The 21,676-nt window shown below is 39.7% G+C and overlaps 1 protein-coding gene across 4 annotated transcripts in view; it reads right to left on the reverse strand.

Annotated features, from left to right (window-relative positions):
- Positions 1-21,676, reverse strand: part of PDE7A (phosphodiesterase 7A) — a 150,146-nt gene that overhangs the window by 120,133 nt on the left and 8,337 nt on the right. For 3 of the 4 annotated variants that reach the window (XR_008420062.1, XR_008420063.1, XM_019421232.2), the window contains exon 1: positions 5,187-5,960. The exons of the other annotated variant lie outside the window; for it this stretch is intronic. Coding sequence is in view for 1 of the 3 variants with exons in the window: in XM_019421232.2 (XP_019276777.1) it covers positions 5,187-5,324 (138 nt within the window). In the remaining 2 variants the exon portion in view is untranslated. Of the gene's footprint in view, positions 1-5,186; positions 5,961-21,676 lie in introns of those variants that run through there. 4 annotated transcript variants of the gene reach the window in all.

The following is a 21,676-nucleotide window of genomic DNA, read 5'->3' on the forward strand; positions in this document are numbered from 1 at the left end:
TAGCATAAATATACATTACTTCAGAAGAGCCAAACATGATAGTATTAAATTTAAATCAAAGTCTGAAACATTTCTGAAAACAGAAAAATGAAACTAAGATCCCAACAAAACAAGTGTTAGGGAAATGGACAGGGAGGAAAGTCTCAGCAACTGAACCACTCCCAGGATATCCCACCAACTGCTCCCACTATCCCCTGTATTGTCTTCTGAATGTCGATTTGCGAAGAGGCAACTACTGTGGTAACAGTAATTTGGAATAATGCACATTTACAAACTGATATTTGATATATAACAGTCCTTACACATGAGCACAAGATATGCAAATGAAATTTGACAAAAGAAATGCAAATGCACAGAAGCACTTCAGAAAGTGTCCATTTTGCTTACTGCAAGTTGAAACAAACTCAGCATACCACAGTGCATCTACTGTACAGTAAAACATTTATATAAATGTTTACAAAATATTTATAAAATTTTATTAAATAATTATATAGTATTATAATCTCATAATATCATAATCATTATAATATTATACTGAAAGAGAGATAATCATTTATCTAAGTAAGGACAGAACATTCTAGGAAACCAAAAAATATTCTTACCTCTTGACCCAACCTAGTGATCCTACTCTAACAAACATGCACGAAAGTATTAAAGTTTTATATACAACACCAAGACCTGAAACAACTCTAACATTCAACATTCAGAGAATAAATTACTCATAGATCAACACATCATCACTACTAATGTTCATTAGGTATATATAAAACTATACTGTATTCTGACAGTAGCCACAAGCCATATGCAGCTACTTAAATAAAACTGAATTTACCATTCAGTTCCTTAGTCAGACAAGCCACATTTCAAGTGCTTACCTAGCACTTTCCATCATCACAAGTTCTGTTAGATAGTGCTGATCTACACAGCTACCTGGACCATCCTCTATCCTCCTTCCCTTATATGCACCCTTTTATCTACTTAATCTTCAGGCTTTGGCCTAAGCCTCAACTACTGTGTGAGGTTCCCCCTGATTTATGCAGGAAATTTGGGTATACCTTCTTGTAGTCTCATTACACCTTGGTAACTGGCAATAAATTCCATCACATCATATTATTTCCCCTACCACAATCCTGCAAGCTTCCTTAAAGAACCAACTTTTATCCAAGGGACTTTGAACTGTTCTGCCTTGATAATTTGTCATATACTAAGAGAACTGCTAAAAACAACAGAGATGTACACTATAAGTGAAAAATGTTTATGCATAAGGAATATAATGCATCAAAGAAAAACATGGCTAGGTTCGCAGGCTCACAAGTGATTTTTAAGATTATTTATTTTGAGACAGAGAGTGAGCGGAGGAGGGGCAGAGAGAAGGAGAGAAAGAGAAGGCCAAGCAAGCTCCACAGGGCAGTGTGGAGCCAAAGGCAGGGCTAGAACCCATGAACCCGTGAGGTCATGACCTGAGCCGAAACCAAGAGCCGGACACTCTACTGCCTGAGCCACCCAGGTGTCCCATCACAAGTGATTTTTGTTTTCAATTTCTAATTCTTTACATTTTCTTAGTACTCAACATAAGGAGCCTCATTCTCAGAAGGTGTTTAGCAAATATCTGTGGAATAGTTTCTGTATTTAAAAAAAAAAAAAAAAAAAAAGACACCAGGAATGAAGCCTAATGTAAACTATGCACTCTGGGTGGTAATGATGCAGCAATGTAGGTTCAACAATTGTAACAAATGTACTACCCTGTTGGGGGATGTTGATAACAGGGGAGACTATGCATGCACCAGGTCAGAAAGCACATGGGACATCTCTCTGCCTTCCAGTCAATTGCGCTGTGAACTTAAAACTGCTCTAAAAATATAATGCCTTCAAAGAAAAAGATCCCAATATTTTGTTCCATAATAATATATACCATTGATTTATAATAAATTTTAAAAACTAGACCACAAATTTCTAACACAAATAATATTTATCTACAGTGCTTAGAAAATCTGACTAAATTAACTGCAGGTGCAGTGCTGTCGGTGCCATCGTTACACTAACTCAACCTCCTCATTTACTGAGCACCGACCCATGCAAAGCACTGTGGACACAGCAGTGAACAAGACAATTTCTGTTCTCACAATATTCTTTCTAAATAACAACTTTATTCTGCAAGATAAATCTTTAACCTCAGCTATCAACAACAGATAGCTCAAAATGGCAAAACAAACTTCTCTTATCCTGATTTTTTTCAAATAATTCAAAAAACTCATATTAACCTTCAAGAAAGTAGTACATGACCTGGTTTAAAACAGAAAGTTAATGCCTCATTTACTTGGCATTCTTAGGACAGTTGGTGCTCCAAAGAAATGAATTTTTCAGATAACTCACTCTTATCCATTTAAGCACCAACACTTACATTGTTTGGCATGGAGATTTCTTTTTTAAGTGGGAATCTTTCGATTTTTAAAAAGATTCAATTAAATATTATTTTGACTGATAATTATTGTGTTGTACAGCACTCAAGCTCCTAAACTATATGTCCCCAGGGTTCTTTTTTAAAAGTTGCTGGCTTTGAAGAGTTTTTCTTCTGATCCCCAGCTTTGGTGTGTCAGCTGTCAACTTTTGCTGGTATCAGTGTGAACCTGACTCAAGCAGCCTCCAACTCCCTTCAAATTTGCTGCTACTTGCAAAACAAGTTTGTCAGAATTTTGCCTAAAACACACAGGCTTTGAGAGGATCCTCAAATCTACATTTTGGTTGTTCCGTCTTCTATTTATTTCCTGAATCTCTTAAAGTTTGCAGTTACAAGTTCCAAACCAAATTCTGGATAAATTACTGCTATACCCTGATAAAAGTCGTTACGTTGTTTTCATATTTAAAACTGATAGAGATAGCTTCATTATTTATTCACTCATCCAACAAGTATTAAGTACTTGTGTTGTGAAGTTGGTAAGTAATATTATGGTGAAAATAACTAAAAAGATTGCTAGTTTTGAACATATTCTAAAATAGAAAAACTCAGAAAAAACAACTTCTTAGCACTTAATAAAAACAGGGTTGTTGTGTGGGTTTTTTTTAATATTAAACTACAAAACCACCTCAGTTTTTTACAATTTCTATAGCTTTAGACTTAAGAACTGAAGATTCAAGGGTTCTGATTTAACCAAATATTTATTTTAGAGAGCTCTGAATAAGATTCCAAAATTTTATACCTTTTTTTCTATTACACATTCCCATCTAGCCCTAAAGAAATCACTAGCAACATATGCTTTAGTTTTAAATGATACTCAAAATCTTGGTAACCATTTCAAACCATGGTAAGTTTATCTTCATTTTAATGTTGAGCAACAATAATTTGATAAAAAGTGTAAATTCAGGAAACTTCCTGTCCAAATTTTCATAAGTTCCTATATTTGGGGTGCAGAAAATTTTTTTTTTAAGTTTCAGGAGTAAGAGATGGTGTGGCTCTACAATATTTGCTTTATCTGCCACAATCATATTTTTAAAATTCCATTACCCATTTAAACCTAAGGCTAGGAAATGAGTCAAAGAGGAGTAGGGCTTAAAATTGGTCTCTGAGGATTAATTAAGACAACTGGTAAAAACCCCTGGTGTCAGCCTTACTTGTTTTAATACTCTTGGAATCTCCTTTCTCATTCATTTTCTCCCCAGGGAGCACAAGTGACTTTTTCTGTATTTTATAATTTTATAACTGATTACTGGTCACCTTTATTATGCAGACTGAACTGGAAATGGGCATTAGTTATGTGCCTGTAATCTGAGACAGTAAAATAATATTTCTAAGTGAAAAAAAGTTACTACCATTAAAAACTATTAATTACTACCATTAAAAACCTTTTCCAGCAATGCATTAACATTTCTTCAACATTAATTTTGGAACCTGCAGATGCTTTAAGCAGTACTATAGAGGCAGAGCACGGACCTAACTTTCAAAATAACAACACAGTATTATTTAAACTATTAGAGTAACCATTAAAGTTGGCTCTGACCTCATCAGCATACCATCTTGTCCCATGATATAAGTCTGATTTTAAATAAAAACAATTCAGAGAAAAATCCAAATGGTCTCTTGCTCTCTCTACAATTTAGGCAAAGAAGCAAATGGCAAATACTGGACACACCTATCATAAGCAAAATCTCCACGAGGTACTATCCACACTACCGGTTAAAAAAAAAAAAAATACAGACCTGGCTCAGGATATGTACAATACAATTGGAGAGAGAAAATATGTTCCATAAAAGATACTTATACTAACCAATAGTAAAAATAAAAATAATTGAATTAAATTAAAAACTGATCATGAACATTTAACATTCTGAAAGCAGAAACGGAGGGCACTTAGTTCAAATGTAAACAAAATTCTTTTTGCCTATTTTAAATCTGGCAATCAAAATCAGCCAGAACTAAGGAGTTGGGCCAACAGCATCACCAAAGAAAAAACCGAAATTCTCAGGAGCAACTGGTATTGGACCATTCAAAACAAAGTCTTCCTGTGAGTGCTCATTAGGAGTTTCTCTCCTAAAATCTCCTTATCAAATTTAAAACCTGGCTATCAACTTTGCGGAAACCTAAGCTTCAGAGAAGCACTCTCGATACTTTTTTTTCAAAGCACTTAAGGTCCATCCACAGAATAGGAGCTGGCGAACACCGAGGAGGAATTGGCCTATTGTTCGAAGAACCGCAGGACCATCCGAACGCCACGGGGCGCGCGGGAGCTGGGGGTAGGCAAGGCTCAAACGCGGCACAGGTGTGCGTATGGGGGAGGGGGGACAGGTGTGCCCAGGGCCACAACTAAGGTTAGAGAGGCCCGACTTCAGATCCAGACGTCGACTGGATCTGAGGAAAAGAGTCATCCCTGAAGCTTAAACCACGGAGCATGGAGGGGGGCGGGCCTGGGGAAGGTCTTAAGGACTCCAAAGCCCACCCGGTTTGGCAGTGGGGGGTGGTCGGAGAAGGCCGGGGCACTCAAGGTGTAAAGCCCGAGGATAAAAGAAAAGGCTCTCGAATCGAGGGGCCAGCGTAGAAATCTCTAAACAATGAACCATGCTGGGTCTGGGGTAAATGGCTAGGAGACCAGGGGTGTCACGGAGGTGGGAAGAGGGAAGAGGGTGGGAAAAGGGAAACAAAAGAGAAGCCCCCCCAAGTGTGGGGCCCCGGTGGCGGCGGCGCCGGCGATTACCTGTGAGAGTTGACGGGGATTGGGGCAGCCGAAGAGCGCGGAGCTGGAGCTGAAGCTGATGGCTCCTCGGCGGCTGAGGACGTGCTGGGGGACCGGCCTGTCCAGGGGCAGCACCGGCAGCTGGTAACATACTTCCATTGAATACGCCCGCCCTGCCCCCGCGCGGCGCCCGCCCAGCCGCGGCCGCCGGCCCCTGTGCTGGGAAGGGGCCGCGGCTCGGGGGCGCCGGGCCGAGGCGGGGGCAGGGAGGGCGGGCGCCGACCCCGGGAAGCCGCGCTCACGCCTTCCCACCCCAACGCTCCGCCCGGGCCGCCGGTGGGAAGACGCTGCGGCGGCCGCGGCGACAGTTACGAGGACCGGCGCGCGCCCGGCTCCGGGGTGCAAGCGGGGGCAGCGCAGGCAAAGTGGGAGAGGGAACCCTGCCGCCCCAGATCTCCTCGGCCGGGAGGAACGGGTCCGGGCAGAGCAGAGCAGGAGTGGAGCAAAGACAGAAGAAAGCGGTGCAAGAAAAGACGGCTGGAGCCAGCGGCGAGACCCAGGTCGCACGGGGCTTGGGACCAGCCACCAGCTCGGGCCGCCGCCACCGTCCTGCCCCTCCCCTCCCCCGGAGCCTGACTTCACTCCGCCGCCGGCGCGAGCCCGGCGTAATTCACACTTTGCAGCCGCGGACGGTGCGCCAACCACGGCCGCCGCCACCCTGACGTCACGACGCCGCGCCGCAGGCCCCGCGCCTCCGCAGCGCCCTGGGAGACGGGTTAGCGGCGGTGGGGGTGAACCGTCTCGCTCCGGTTCTGCGCTCGGTCACTGTCCCCTCCCGCCACACACTGGCCCCCTTCCTCCTCTCCTACCAACCTCAACCCATAGCCCCCGCCCAGCTCTCCCTTATCTGCCCTCCACACAAGGCGCGTGCGCACGAGGCCCCACCGTTTGGGGACATTCCCCTAATCGTTAAACTCTTGCTTTCGAGCGCGCTGAGGGTGTGGGGTGGGCTCAGCCTGTCTACAAGCAAGATTCGGGCCTTCTGACCCCAGAGACCCGAAGCACAGGGCGCAGTGGCAGCGCTCAGCCTTAACTGCGGGGTCACCGCTGTGCTTCCCTCCTTGAATTCCCATTCTTGGGCTTCGCTGGGGACCGCTGCGGCAGTGACGTCAGCGGACCGCGCGGGCACCATCCTCCCCGCTACGTCACTGCCAGTCCCTTGGCGGGGCCCGGCTGGGGCTCTCCCCAGGCAGGTACGGGCCCCAGGGCTGTCCCGGGCCAAGGGGAGAAGAGAGGAGTCGAGAATGCGGGAGAGACGAGAGGGTGAAGGGGTGGTGGGGAAACACCGAGACCGAGAAAGAAGAAGTGAGAGTATGCACTGGAAAAAATGAGAAAGAAAGGATGATACTGAGAAGACAAAGGAAAAAAGGATCCTGCATGACCTTTTACCAAAACTGTTTTGGTTTGTTGGCTTTGATTTTTAGAAAGCAGAGAGAGTAAAGAGCTCTTGACCTGCTTTGTAAGTTGGATACGTCATTTGCAGGTTCATTTTGTCAAATTTCTCCCTAAACTGCAATCCATTGTTTCAAATGCATTCCAGCCCCTGGGATGTCGGCCTGAACAAGCTCTTTCCTGCTGGCAGAATTGTTGATTCGGCTCTGCTCTCAGGGCACCCACCCTTCCACTTATTTGCTATGACTAGCCACTGGCAAGATGGCAGATCATTACCGAGGATATCAGGTATCCACTACTCATGGTTCCATAAATCAATAAAAGTCTGCAAGACTTTTTATCATCTTTCCACAGCATCTGTTTCTTTTACATCACTTAAAACTTTACCTCTTCCATGGTTATTTCTCTACTTGTGTGCTACTATTAAAACAAATATAACTTCCCCTGTGGTTTCATGGATATTGTCTTCACTAGATGGCAAGCTCCCCTTTAGTGCAACAACTGACCCAACTCCTCTTGGAAACCCTAATTACTCCCACAATATCTAGTACATATATTGAGCATCTGCTGTATGCTTGGGATTAAGCTAAGCACTCTCTCTTGTTCTGACAAAAACCCCATGGGATAATACTAAGTTGAAACTAGGTTTAGGGAAACATAACTTGCCCTAGATCTTACTCAAAATAGTGGCAGAACTAACCTCAAATAATGTTTGAAATCTGTATACATTTAAACACCCAGAGATGGTATTCGTGTCATATAAAACTGTATATGCCAAATTACTGTCACATTTAATAACATTTAAGAGACTCCCTTCCATTAAATCATTTGATAAGATTCAGGGCACTAATTAAACAGTGCATCTCCCTTCAGCAGAGAGGGGAGCTAACATTTACTATGCACCCACTGTGAGCCATGACAGGTATTCTACATATAATGTTTAACTTAACCCTTCACAATATTCACATACGTAAAATTTGATACCAATTCTACAGATGAGGAATCAGTTTCCAAGAGCATAAGTCATTTGTGCCACTGAATTTTGTTCTGTGTGATTTCAGAACCATGCATTTCCACCACACCATGCAGATCAGAACTTCAACTGTTCTCAGTGTTCTTTACAATATTGGGGAGCATATTAGGGTTCTCCAGAAATACAAAACCAATAGAAGATATGTGATATGTGTATGTATGTATGTATGTATGTATGTATGTATATATGTATATACATATATAGAGAGAGAGATTTGCTGTACACACGCCTCATCTAAGACAGAGAAGCTAGAGGAGCTGCAGGCCCTGCTCCTCCCTAGCTAGTAAGGTGAGTCAGCAAATCATGTGTAAAATTACAGCAGTGCTTGGGACCTGGCATGGACCTACCAAGTGTAATGGCTGGTGCTTCACTTCCACTTCTCAAATCTTGCAAATTTCTATTGTTGCCAACCAAAACCCTAAAAAGAAGAGAATTCTGGGAAATGTATTTCCAACTTAGCTAAGTTGATAGTGCAAAACCACCCCAGTCCAAACTCTTGTCAACTTGACCTCCAGAAACACTTTTTTAAATCATATTTAATTTTAAAATAAAGATCATAGTAAAATCATGCTTATGTCCATATGATGCAAGTATCATACAGCCTGAGACAGCTCCCTCCCTCCCCAAAAGAGGATAGAGTCTTTGAATGATGTTCATCCCTCTTCTTGATAAGTCATATTATTCCTTTGATGTCCTGTAACTTAAACACTAAGATATAAAGTTAGCCACTATTAACACATCTTAGGGGAATGGGGGGGGGGGGGGGGAGAAAATAATCGGTTAATACATACACAAATGTATTCATATCAAAATGAGGGGAAAATGTTCACAACTATTATAGTCCTTGTATCTGCAACCGGCAATGTAATCATAATGACTACTTATAACTACTTTCTTTTTTTCCCCCAATACCAATTTAATATACCCTTTGCCTTCAGCAAGCATCTCAGCTGATAATAGTTTCTTCACTTATGTGGCAACCCATATTATTATTCCTGAAAAATCTGGACCATTAGAGGTTCTACTTCTACTGGGTTGCTGTGTTTTTTTCCATTAACCCATATAACAGAGTATGGGAATACTAAGAAGCACCCCCAAAGAATCTCCTGCATTCCAGGCATATTCCCATGTAACAGAAACTCAAGATCGATCACTCTAGGCAGGAGAGTAACCCCCTTCTTTGCATGTTGGTTAAATAGCACAAGGCAGTCTCAATTTACAGACTAATTGAACTCTTGGTTTGTTCAAGATGTTCCTGGTGGAAGCATCCTTCCTTTGGAACTAAGACCTCTAGACAAGCAAACCCAAAGCTACAGTAATTGGAAACAAAATCTTGCATTTGATTGACTAGGGATAAAACAGGATCCACTTCCAGTCCCACCTCTTGATTCCTAAATCATGAATATATATTTAAATTTAGAACATATGCCGAAACTTGGAGGACATTACCCTAGCTACACAAGGTATTGTCACTCAGATGGAGAGATTATTGAGACTTCTGAGGCCATTTCAATGCTACAACATGGATGAACCTTGAAAACATGCTGAGTGAAAGAAGCCAGATACAAAAGGCTACATAGTGTATGATTTCATTTTCATAAATTATCCAGAATAGGCAAACCATAAAGACAGAAAGCCAATTAATGGTTGCCAGGGACTGAGGAGAGGGAGGAATGGGGAGTGACTGCCTAATGGGTATGGGGTTTCCTTTTGGGGTGATGAAAGTTTTGAAACTAGATAGCAGTGATGACTGCACAACATTGTAAATGTACTTAATGCCATTGAAGTGTACAATTATAAATGGTTAAAATAGTAAATTTTTATCATAATAAAAAGAAAAGAAAGAGGGCCTTCAATCATCCTATCAAGCCAGCTATCTCAGGATAATAAGCAACATAATACGACTAGTGAATTATATGAGCATGAACCCATTGCTGACTTTATTTGTTGTAAAATGGGTTTCTTGGTTAAAAGTAATGCTATATGGAATAACACAATGGTGAGTAAAACATTGCATAAATCTAACATACCTGGTGGTTTTGATAGAAGCACTGTATGTGGGGAAGGAAATTCATTTTCAGAAGAAGAATCTATTCAGTAAGAAAAAAGGACTGCCCATTCCATAATGAAAGTAGCCCAATTCAATGTACCTCGTGGATGGGAGACACTTCTAGGAAATGGAAGCTTAGTTGTGGACTTTGCTGTTAGCAAATTGGGCACTTAGCAATAGTGGTAGCCAGATTGGCCTTATTGAGTGGAAATCCATGTGCTGAACCCACATCTCACTTGTACCATGCCATCATGGCCACTTTGTTCATGAGTCTGTTGGTCAGGGCCAGTGATAAATGGGGGGAAAGGCTGACTAACATACATAGAATGTATCACTCATCCAACTGATTATTATGATCATCCTCTAATGAAATTTCTCTTTGGAATCACATGAGACACACTCTGCCCGTTCAATCTATCCACAAATACCCCTTCCCCAGACCTCTTTGTCATCAATTTTCCGATCATGTTCCTTCCAAGTTCCAGACTATCCCACCAGTAAGACACTGCCCATGAATCAGTATGATCCATACACCTAGCTATCTTTCTTTTCAGACAAAGTGAGCAATTAGGTGCATTGTTTTAAGTTTTCTCCCAACCATAGTATTTCCCTTCATCACCTTTAGGACTACCCAAAGAGTAGAAATAGTGCTGTAGCTATCTGGTTTCTGCACCATAGAATACAGAACTACTGTTAAGTCAGACCCAAATAGTTTTCTTCTGTCACTCAGCAGGACATAGGGGGCTAACAATAATGCCTTGGATGAAAGTTGAGAGGGAGGAGGCAATGTAGTAGTAGTAGAGATTATGGACAACTGGGACACTGTTCATACAATTTACTTGAGCCTTAAAAGACTTGCTTGAGGGGCACGTGGGAGGCTCAGTTGGTTAAGCCTCCAAATCTTGATCTTGGCTCAGGTCATGATCTCACAGTTCATAAATTTGAGCCCTACATTGGACTCTGTGCTGACCGCATGCACCCTGCTTGGAGTTCTCTCTCTCCACCCTCCCCCTCTCATGCTCTCTCTCTCGCAAAATAAATAAATAAACATTAAAAAGAGAGAGAGACTTGCTTGACCTTGATCTCATGCATACCACTTCTACTTAATGATGGAGTACTCCTGGGCACAACCAACTTTATGGTTTGGTGTATCAGGATACATTTAGTATATTATGAGCTACTCAGGTCACAAGGTAATTTGTTAGCTCATGGTCAAACGTTCAGTTTCTACTAGGGCCTGGTAGTAAGCCAAAACAATTTCTCAAAAAGGGAATAGTTATGTAAAGAAGAGGACATAACTTAGCTACAAAGTCCTAAAAGCCCATATAAGATTCAATAATAGAAGATCATCAAAAGCTTCCTACAGTATCACTAACCTATCACAGATACTTCAGCATCATACCTGCTGGGTCACATGGCCCAAATGACAGAGAAGCTTATGTGGTGATATGGATTCCTTACATAGACTTTTCTTGTTCTGAGCTCCACCCAATATTTAATTTTTTGTATTGTGGTAAAATATGCATAACATAAAATTTACAATTTTAACATTTTTGGTATAGAAGTCAGTGGCATTAACTACATTCACGCTCTACAACCATCACCACTACTCATATCCAGAAAGTTTCATCATCCCAAACTGAAACTCTGTGCCTATTAAACAGTAACTCACCCCTTCTTCCTCCATCAGTCCCTGATAACCACTATTTCACTTTCTGTCTCTATGAATATGACTACTCTAGGTACCTTATAAAAGTAGAATCATACAGTATTTGTCCTATTGTGTCTGTCTTATTTCACTTAGCATAGTGTCTCCAAGGTTTATCCATGTTGTAGCATGTAACAGAATTTCACTCCTTTTTAAGACTGAGTAATATTTCATTATATGAATGTATTTAGACATGCAGTTTATCCATCTGTCAATAGACATTTGGGTTGTCCTACCTTTTGGGTGCTGTGAATAAAGCTGCTATGAACACGCGTGTATAAATATCTGTGTGAGTTCCTGATTTCAATTTCTTTTAGATATATATCTAGAAGTGCAATTGCTGGATCATATGGAAATTCTATATTTAATTTTGGGAGAAACAGGCATATGGTTTTCCACATCAACTGCACCATTTTATATTCCCATCCAGAATGCACAAAGGTTTCAACCTCACATTGTGGCAAACACATGTATCCTGTTTTTAGATAATAGCCATGCTAATGGATGTGAAGTGGTATCTTATTACGGGTTTGATTTGCATTTCCCTTATGATTAGTAATGTTAAGCATTTTTTCGTGTGCTTTTTGGCCATTTTTGTATTTTCATTGGAGAAAAGTCTATTCAAATCCTTTCCCCATGTAAAAAAAAATTAATGTTTATTTTTGAGAGGGAGAGTGAAAGAGAGAGCAGGGGAGGGGAAGGGCAAAGAGAGAGAGGGAGACACAGAATACGAAGCAGGTTCCAGGCTCTGAGCTGTCAGCACAGAGTCCAACGCGGGGCCTGAACTCGTGAACAGTGAGATTATGACCTGAGCTAAAGTTGGACACTTAACGGACTGAGCCACCCAGGCACCCCTGGTGAGAAGTTTTGATTACTGATTCAATCTCCTTACTTGTTTTGTGTCTATTTAGATTTTTATTTCTTCAGGATTTAGTCTTGCTAGATTTTCTATTACCAGAAATTTCTCCATTTCATGCAGGTTACCCAACTTGTGGGTGTACAATTGTTCATAGTATGCTTTTATAATCCTATTTATTTTTGTAGAATATGTCGTAATGTGTTCATTTTCAATTCTGACTTTAGTGATTTGAATCTTCTCTCTCTCTTTTTTTTTTTTTTTTAGCCATTTTAGCTAATGATTTGTCAATTTTGTTTTCAAAGTACCAAATCTTGGTTTAGTTGATTTTCTCTATTGCTTTTATATTCTCCATTTAATATATCTCTACTCTTTATTATTTATTTCTAGTAGCTTCAGGTTTCAGTTTGTTGTTCTTTCTTTGGTCCCTCAAGGTGTTAGGTACCTTAGTGATTTGAGATCTCTTTTTTTAATATATCTATAAATTTCCCTTTTAGCACTGTTTTTGCTGCCAGCCATAAGTTTTGAAATGTGTTTTTGTTTTCATGTGTCTCAAGATATTTTCTAATATTCTTTGTGATTTCTTCTTTGACCATTGATCATTTAGGTATGTATCATTTAATTTTCACGTACTTGTGAATTTTTAAATTTTCCTTCTGCTGCTGATTTCCAGTTTCATTTCACTGAAGTTGGAGAAGTTTCTGTGTATAATATCAATATTTTTTACATTTATTAAGACTTGTTTTGTAGTCTAGCATTTGGTCTATCCTTGAGAATCTTTAATGTGCACTTGAGAAAAATGTGTATTCTACTGTTGTTTGCTGGAGTATTCTGCATGCTATGTATGTCTGTTAGGTCCAATTCATCTATATTATTTTCAGTACATTACATCCCAAATTGTAACAATCTATTTTAAGTTTATACCAACCTAATAACAATCCCATACAGAAATTCTACTCTCTTACAGCTCTTCCTCCACTTTCTTATTGATGTCACAAATTACATCTTTGGATATAGTACACCTATTAACATAAATTAATAATTATTTTTTAGGCATTTGTCTTTTAAATCTTATAGAAAATGAAAGGTGATGGGGCGCCTGGGTGGCTCAGTTGGTTAAGCGTCCGACTTCAGCTCAGGTCATGATCTCGCGGTCCGTGAGTTCGAGCCCCGCGTCAGGCTCTGGGCTAATGGCTCAGAGCCTGGAGCCTGCTTCCGATTCTGTGTCTCCCTCTCTCTCTGCCCCTCCCCTGTTCATGCTCTGTCTCTCTCTGTCTCAAAAATAAATAAAACGTTAAAAAAAAAATTAAAAAAAAAAAAAAGAAAATGAAAGGTGGAGTTACAAACAAAAATTATAATAATACTGTTTTTTTTTTATATTTGTTCATATGTTTACCTTTACTGGAGATCTTTATATCTTCATTTGGCTTTGAGTTATGCTCTAGCATCCTTTCATTTCAACTTGAAGAGCATGAGTGAGGGAGGAGCAGAGAGAGAAAGAGAATTGCAAGCAGGCTTTGTGTTATCAGCATGGAGCCCAGTCTCACGAACCTGTGAGATCATGACCTGAGCCAAAATCAAGATGGACACTTAACCAGCTGAGTCACCTGGGCACCAATTGAAGTTCTTTAAAACAAGCAGTTAGAACCCCAGACAAGTAACTTGCTCTCCTTTGTTTCAGCAAACAAGTAGATGGATTGAACCAAATGGTCTCTGGACATGGGTTAACCTGGCAGAGGTGAGGGTGGGGTTGTAGTACCATATGAAAAGTAGCAGGATAAATGAGAATCTGTCTACCTGTTGACAGCCAAATTTTTATCCTAGAGGCAAGAGGACAGAAGATTCCTCTTTTAGAAAAGTGGGCCCACCCTAGGAAAAAGCTTAAAGGTGCTATTGGCTTGGGGTCATCCAACCAAAGAAATGGGCCTACACGTAATTTTAAGGTAAGTTTTACCCATGTATATGGAGTTCATTATCAATATCCCATTCATAAATATGACAGAAAAATCAAGCACTACCAGAATTTGAATAAATCCCATTGCATGAGAGGTAATAGAAACAAACAGAGAAGTAAACAAACAAGGGGAAACAGAAAAATACAGAGAACCCCCTCCCCCCAAAATCAATAAAATCCTTAGAGAGATGAAAAGATATATAAGAATGGGATGATATAAAAAGGAGAAATGAGATAGTTATTTAAAATTAAAACCTATGATAGCAAAAATTAAGGATATATTGGATGGGTTAGAAATAAAGTTGAAGATATCTTCCCAAAAGTAAAATGATTAATTAAAGATACAGATAATGTGAGAAAAGATATTAAAAATGGAATTCCAGTCCAGGGGGTCTAACATCCAAATAAGGATAATGTCAAAAAGAAAGAATTGAGAAAAATGTAGGAAAGAAATAATTCAAGAAAATTCAGCAGAACTGAAGGGCACACATTTCCAGATGGAAACAGTCCAGTTTGTAATTAGAATAATGAATAGAGAAAAGACCTCCACCAAGACATATAGTGAAATTTCAGCATAATGGGGACAAAAATAAGAACTTAAAATCTTCCAGGGAGTAAAAATAAAAATAGCTCATGTACAAAGGACTGTGGATCAGAATGGCAAAAGCCATCTCAACAATGAATTAGAAGCTAGGAGATAATGATATAAAACCTTCAGAATTGTGAAGGAATTTGATTTCCCATCTAGGAATTTGTATACATGGCCACACTATCAATTTAATATGATAGTAAAAATACAGATATTTTTCAGACATTGAAGAACTCAAGTGTTTCACTCCTACTATACCTTTTCTCAGGAAGTGATTATTACAGGATGTGCTCTAGCAAGAAGAGGGAAGAAACCCAGAAAGGGAAATATTCCAGAAAGGGACCTTCAACACAGGAGAGAGAGAAAGAAAGCCTCAGAATGACAGTTCTTAGATCACAGCCACAGAGGATAACTAGAGAGAAACCAGGCCATATGGGAGCAGGATTATGGGGGCTCTGTGACGGAAGTGAAAGTAACAGATGTCCTGAAGAGGCTGAACACAGAGTGAGAAGCTCTGGCAGAATTTGGGAATAAATTTATTATTATTACATAGAATATTAAGGGGGTAAAAGAGATTCAATTACTCACACCATGAATAAAAAGTTGTAAAAGAAAATCAATTACTGTTCATTATATGGCCCTTCTATAAATAATAGTTACGTAGTCACAATAATATAAGCACTGAATATTCATTTAACAAAAATATAGTGCTATAACTATACTGAGAAGTGGAAGAAGATGAAAAATGTGTATTTGGGTATTAGAAAGCTAAATTTTCATCTTCCACAGTAAGACATTAATAGGTAATAGCAAAAATTGAGATGTGAATTAATACATGGAGTGAAATATCATAAGAAACAGCTAAAAACTGACCATTTCTTGTGTCAGCAAAGCAGAAATTGGTAGATTATTGAGATGGAACAAGAGGCTGCTAGGTTTGTTATAACACAGTAGGACTACTGAACTCTAAAAACTATGTATAGGGGCACCTTGGTGGCTCAGTTGGTTAAGCGTCCGACTTTGGCTCAGGTCATAATCACGCAGTTTGTGAGTTCGAGCCCCACACAGGGCTCTGTGCTGACGGCTCTGAGCCTGGGGTCGGCTTCAGATACTGTGTCTCCCTTTCTCTGCCCCTCCCCTGCTCACACTCTGTGTATGTGTGTGTCTCTCTCTCAAAAATAAACATTAAAAAAATATGTATACGTATTATGTTTCTCATTTTAAAAATTACCCATTGTAGTGGGTTGGATTGTGTCCCCCCAAAATATGTTAAGTTCTAATACCTGGTACCTATGACTTTGTTTAAAAATAGGGTCTTTGCAGATCTAATCAAGTTAAATAAAGTCATATGAGATTAGGGTGGGCCCTATACCCCACAACTGGTGTCCTTTAAGAAGAGAGAGACTTGGAAGCACACAGGGAAGAAAGCCATGTGAAGACAGAGACCATGGCTGGAGTGATATGTGTACAAGCCCAAACCCCAAGAGACAAACAACCCACCAGAGATGCATGAAACAAATTCTCTTCCAGAGCCTTCAGAGGGAGCATGGCATTGCCAACACCTTGATTTTGGGCTTCTAGCCTCCTGACCTCCGAAAGAATAAGTTTCTGTTCTTTTAAGCCAATTTATGGTAATTTGTTACAGCAGCCCAAAGAAGCTAATACAATCATTTTACTCAATTTCTGTGTATCTGAATTGGAGCAGGAGATGTTCCACAGAGGGTCAATTCTTCTAAATTCATTTCCACACTTGAGGCTTCAAAACAACAACAACAACAACAACAACAACAACAACAACAACAACAACAAATCAAGTTAGCTGGGTTTTTTAGGGCACAGTATAAAACCCATCTGTTCAATTAAGGGATGTGGGAGGACTGGCAAATGTGAAACACATATTTTGGTCTCTGGTTATAAATATTTAAGTTTATGCCTATTTGAGGTTTACTTTCTGTTTTTAAAAATGTCAGTTCTTTCCTGCTATCTCTGAAGAATAGTTACAAAGAACAAAGGCTTCTTTTCTTTACACTTCACACAGTAACAGTGTAAAATGTTGAATAGAATGAATATTACTCAGAAAAGCAAAATATTTTACAATATATCTAAAAATTGATCATTAAACATTTTTTCCAACTAACAACATTGTTACATGAAATAGTAACAGAATTAAAGAAAACACCTGCATTATTTACATTTCCTACACTTTTGATTCCAGTGCCTTGTCTTGGGGTCCAATACCTTCTTTAATCTGGTTCAAGTAATGAGATATTAATTTTTTTTAGGACAGTGAGCATGAGCAGGGCAGAGGGAAAGATAAAGAGAGAATCTTAAGAAAGAGAGAAAGATGAGAATCATGCTCAGCACGAGCCCAACATGGGGGCTCCATCCCACGACCCTGGGATCATGACTTGAGGCAAAATCAAGAGTTGGATGCTCAACTGACTGAGCCACCCAAGTGCCCCAAGTTGTGAAGATCTTAAAGCACTTGGTTCCAGGATGTTATGGGTTGAAATCCATCTGTTCCTCTTTCCCACCAACAAAAAAGATACAGTTGAGATCTTAACCCTCAGTACCACAGAATGTGAACTCATTTGGAAATAGAGTCATTGCAGATATAATTAGTTAAACTAAGATGAGGTCATACTGAATTAGCATGAGTATTTAATCCATTTTGACTATTGTCCTTACAACAAGACAGCCATATGAAGGCATAGACACAGGGAGAATACCTTGTAAAGATGGAGGCAGAGATTGGATTGATGCGTCTACAAGCCAAGGAACACCAAAAATTGCTACCTGTCAGCAGAAATTAAGAGACAGATTTCTTCTGAGATTCTTCCCCAGAACACTCAGCAGGAGCTAACCCTGCAGACACCTTGATATTGGACTTCTAGGTTCCAGAACTGTGAGAGAATAAATTTATTTTGTTTCAGGCCACCTAGTTTACACAGCATAACATGAAATTTATCATTAGCCACTCAGTTTGTGGAATTTGGACAGCAGCCTTAGGGAATGAATATTTAAGAATTTTATCAAAATTATGATAGCTGGCAGAGGGGAGTTCTTTAAAGATTTTTCAATTCCAGTTTTTTCATTCGTTTATTCACTAACTATTTCTTGACTGATTACTAACTTTTAAGCACTCTGTAGGCACTGGAAATAAAAAGAAAAAAAAGGGGACAGAGAAAGGTCCCCTGCCTTAATGAAGTGAAAATCCTAATGAAGTCAGAATAGAAAAAAACAGATACATAATGTAATATAACATAATATAAGCTAATGTTAGGTGTGCTATGAAGAAAAATAAAGCAGGGAAATATACTAGAAAGTGGGATACAGAGGTCAGGGAAGACCTCTTTGAGAAGATGACATTTGAGCAGAAGGCTGAATGAGGTAAGGAAGTAAGCTAGGCCAGGATTCGGGGTAGAGAAGTACTTTCTTGATAAGGGAACCAGTACACATGTTCTGTGCATAAATGGGGTCAATGTAGAGGGAACTTACTGCCTGAGAAACAGGGAAGGGAGATGAGATCAGATCAATGTAGGCCCCTGTGGGCCTGGTTAAGGATTTGGATTTCATTCTAAATGTGATGGGATGCCACTGGAATGTTTTGTTTTGTTGGTTGCTTCTTTTGTTTAATCAGAGAAAAGATATTATATGATTTATATGTTTTGAAGATCTCTCCAGTTTCTCTGTAGACAATACTTTCTAGATGAAGAATGGAAGCAATGAAATCAGTTAAAAAGCTTTTAAATAGTCTGAAAGGGTGATGGTGGTGCCTTTGAGCATCTTTGAATGTGGCACTATGCAAATTTATACAGAACAAATTTATAGATAATCATCTAAGCCTAATGTCATTCCCTTTTCAAGTTCACAACCATAGCTTCTTGGGATTCTTCTACACCTCCTGAACCACTTTATTTTTAAAAAATTTTTTTAGTTTATTTATTTTGAGAGAGAGCGAGTGTGAGTGGGGGAGAGGCAGAGAGAGAGAATCCCAAACAGGCTCCACACTGACAGTGCAGAGCCTGATGTGGGGCTTGAACCCGCGAACCCTGAGACCAGGACCTCAGCTGAAAATCAAGAGTTGGACACTTAACAGACTAAGCCACCCAGGCGCCCCAGTCCTGAACCACTTTAGACCAGAAACTAGTAAGGGGTTTCTGGATAAAGCAGTCAATATCCATTTGAAGGTCTTATTTACAGCTCAAAACTTAAAATAACTCTAAAGTTAAGGGATAAAAATAAGATTACTTTTGGAAGATCTCAGGATTAATTTTTTAGGTAAATAACTTACATAATACAATCAAAATTTTACAAGGTATAGCAAAATAAGTTAAATATATATGTACATATATATATATTATCCATATCAAATCAGTTTTTAAAATGCAACTAAATTCTTCTCCTTATAGCATATAGGAATCTTAAAATTATTGAAGAATTAGTAAATGTTCACAATTCTTAGAGTGGAAGGACTCAGCATTCAAAATTTAGTTAAACTGAAAGTGACATTGTGCTATAAGTGAAATAAATCAGACATAAAAGGACAAACACTATGTGATTCCACTTATATGAGGTGCCTCGAATAGTGAAATTTACAGAGACGGAAAATAGAGTAGTGGCTACTAAGGACTGGAGGAAGAGAGGAATGGGGAGCTAGTATCTAATGAGTACAGAGTTTCTGTTTGATATGATGAAAATATTCTAGAAAGGGTGACAGTTGCACAACACTGTGATTGTATTAAACGCCACTGAATTGTACACTAAAAAGTGGTTAAAATGGTAAATTTTATGTTAGGCATATTTTATCACAACAGAAAGGAACAAAGCATGTGCTATGACGGTTCATTGCTTTAGCCAACCAGTCTCCGAGCTCTAGAATAAATGTGTGGACACAAGTCACCACTCTCGTTCTGAAGGCCCAACCCCTTCAATGTTCAGAGTGGATCTAGCTTCAGAAATAGGGCTTGATAAAGCATGGCGGTGGCATCCCATCACTGCAGGTAGCAGAGCCTGGGCTAATTCTAATTCTAATTCTCATTAGAATTCCTATTATGCATTTTTTTTCCCTCTACTGTTTTCTGGAAAGTCTGGAAAAACACTTTTCAGGTATTCTATGACATTTGCTTTCTCTTTTCATTTCAAATATTCTCAGAGTTGACCAAAGAAGACTGAGTCATTCTCTGAGTTGAAATTTGCACACTGATGATTTTCCTTAATGCTTTCCATATGTTGATTTTTTAAAAACATTTATTACTGAGAGACAGAGAGAGACAGACTGTGAGCAGGGGAGGGGCAGAGAGAGAGGGAGACACAGAATCCAAAGCAGGCTCCAGGCTCTGAGCTGTCAGCACAGAGCCCAACACGGAGCTTGAACTCACGAATTCCAAGATATGACCTGAGCCGATGTTGGCTGCTTAGCCGACTGAACCACCCAGGCGCCCCTCCATATGTTGATTTTTAAATTCAGATTGGTCCAATTGTAGGTGACATGAATGTTGTCAATAATGCCTAAAGACTTCATTGGCAACAACATGCCTTGACAACTCAGCTGTTGTACGTTTCCTGGTTTGAGCAATCTGTCCAAGCACAGCAGGCAAAGTGCTGTAACTGCAATGTATCTGCTGGCAATGATGATAAACCACACACCTACAAGGCGACACCACAAGTAACACTGTAGTACACAGGTGGGAAGACAAGGAAACTGATAAATTGTAAAGCAAACACAAATATTAATACAAGATTTAAACCAAAAGAGTGCTTTACTAAAAAAGCCCTCCTAACCAACAACAAAAAGCAATCAAATGTCTTAAAAAATTATGGAACAAAGCCACAAGAAACAAGTTGCTCTTACTTTAGTCAAAGTTTAGTCAGAGATACGAAAGAGATAACTGGAGAAATGTTTTTCTTTATCTGTGGAGAGTTTCATTTGCCAAATAATCCTCAGATGGCCTTCCCTCCTTCAGTGCATCATGTTTAAGTGAAATCACAAAGACTGCCAGATTTATAACAAATGCAGTGATGATGGAAATTCACAATGAAGTAGGAACAAAAATGTTTGCACATGCATGAATAAAAGTTATCAATGAAGAAACAAACATATCAATCATTCTGGAAAACAAGTGACCAGAAATGGCAGTGGGGGGAACAGCCCTGGCTTCTGCAAAACCCACATAACACTGGAGTCTGTGGAATTACTCATATCTCAAAGCTTTTACTCTAGCATCTTAAACTTCTTTTTAAAAATATTTATTTATTTATTTATTTATTTATTTATTTATTTATTTTGAGAGAGAGAAAGAGAGGCAGAGAGAGAAGGAGGGAGGGAGAGAGAGAGAGAGAGAGAGAGAGAGAGAACCCCAAGCAGACTTTGCACTGCCAGTGCAGAGCCTGACAAGGGACTCAAACTCACAAACCGTGAGATCTTGACCTGAGCCAAAACCAAGACACTTAACCAACTGAGCCACCCCGGTGCCTCTAACATCTTAAACTTCTACTCTCACAAGTGCCTTGCCCTTTCATCTCCATGTATGTGCTCATCCTGTTACCTCTGAATTCAACACCCGCTTCTCCCCTCCCAGTCTCTAGGCTCCCCAAGTTGAAATCCCACATTATCATATGACCCTATATAAATGTTAATTCTCAATAAAGTCTTTCCTGAACAACTCAGCTGGAAGCAATCTCTCTCTTATCAAGTCCGGTAAGACCATCTGCACTACTCTTAAGGCATTCCCTCTCTGCAAGGTACTATATTTACCTATGTACATATATGATCTCTCTGGACTCCTAAACACAGGTGTTCTCCAAAGATCTCTACTGGACCCTCTTCTCTTGTCAGTCTTCATTACATCCATATCCACACATATCCA

This window comes from Panthera pardus, unplaced genomic scaffold (genome assembly GCF_024362965.1).
Source record: "Panthera pardus isolate Hobbes unplaced genomic scaffold, ASM2436296v1 HiC_scaffold_7, whole genome shotgun sequence".
Lineage (NCBI taxonomy): Eukaryota > Metazoa > Chordata > Mammalia > Carnivora > Felidae > Panthera > Panthera pardus.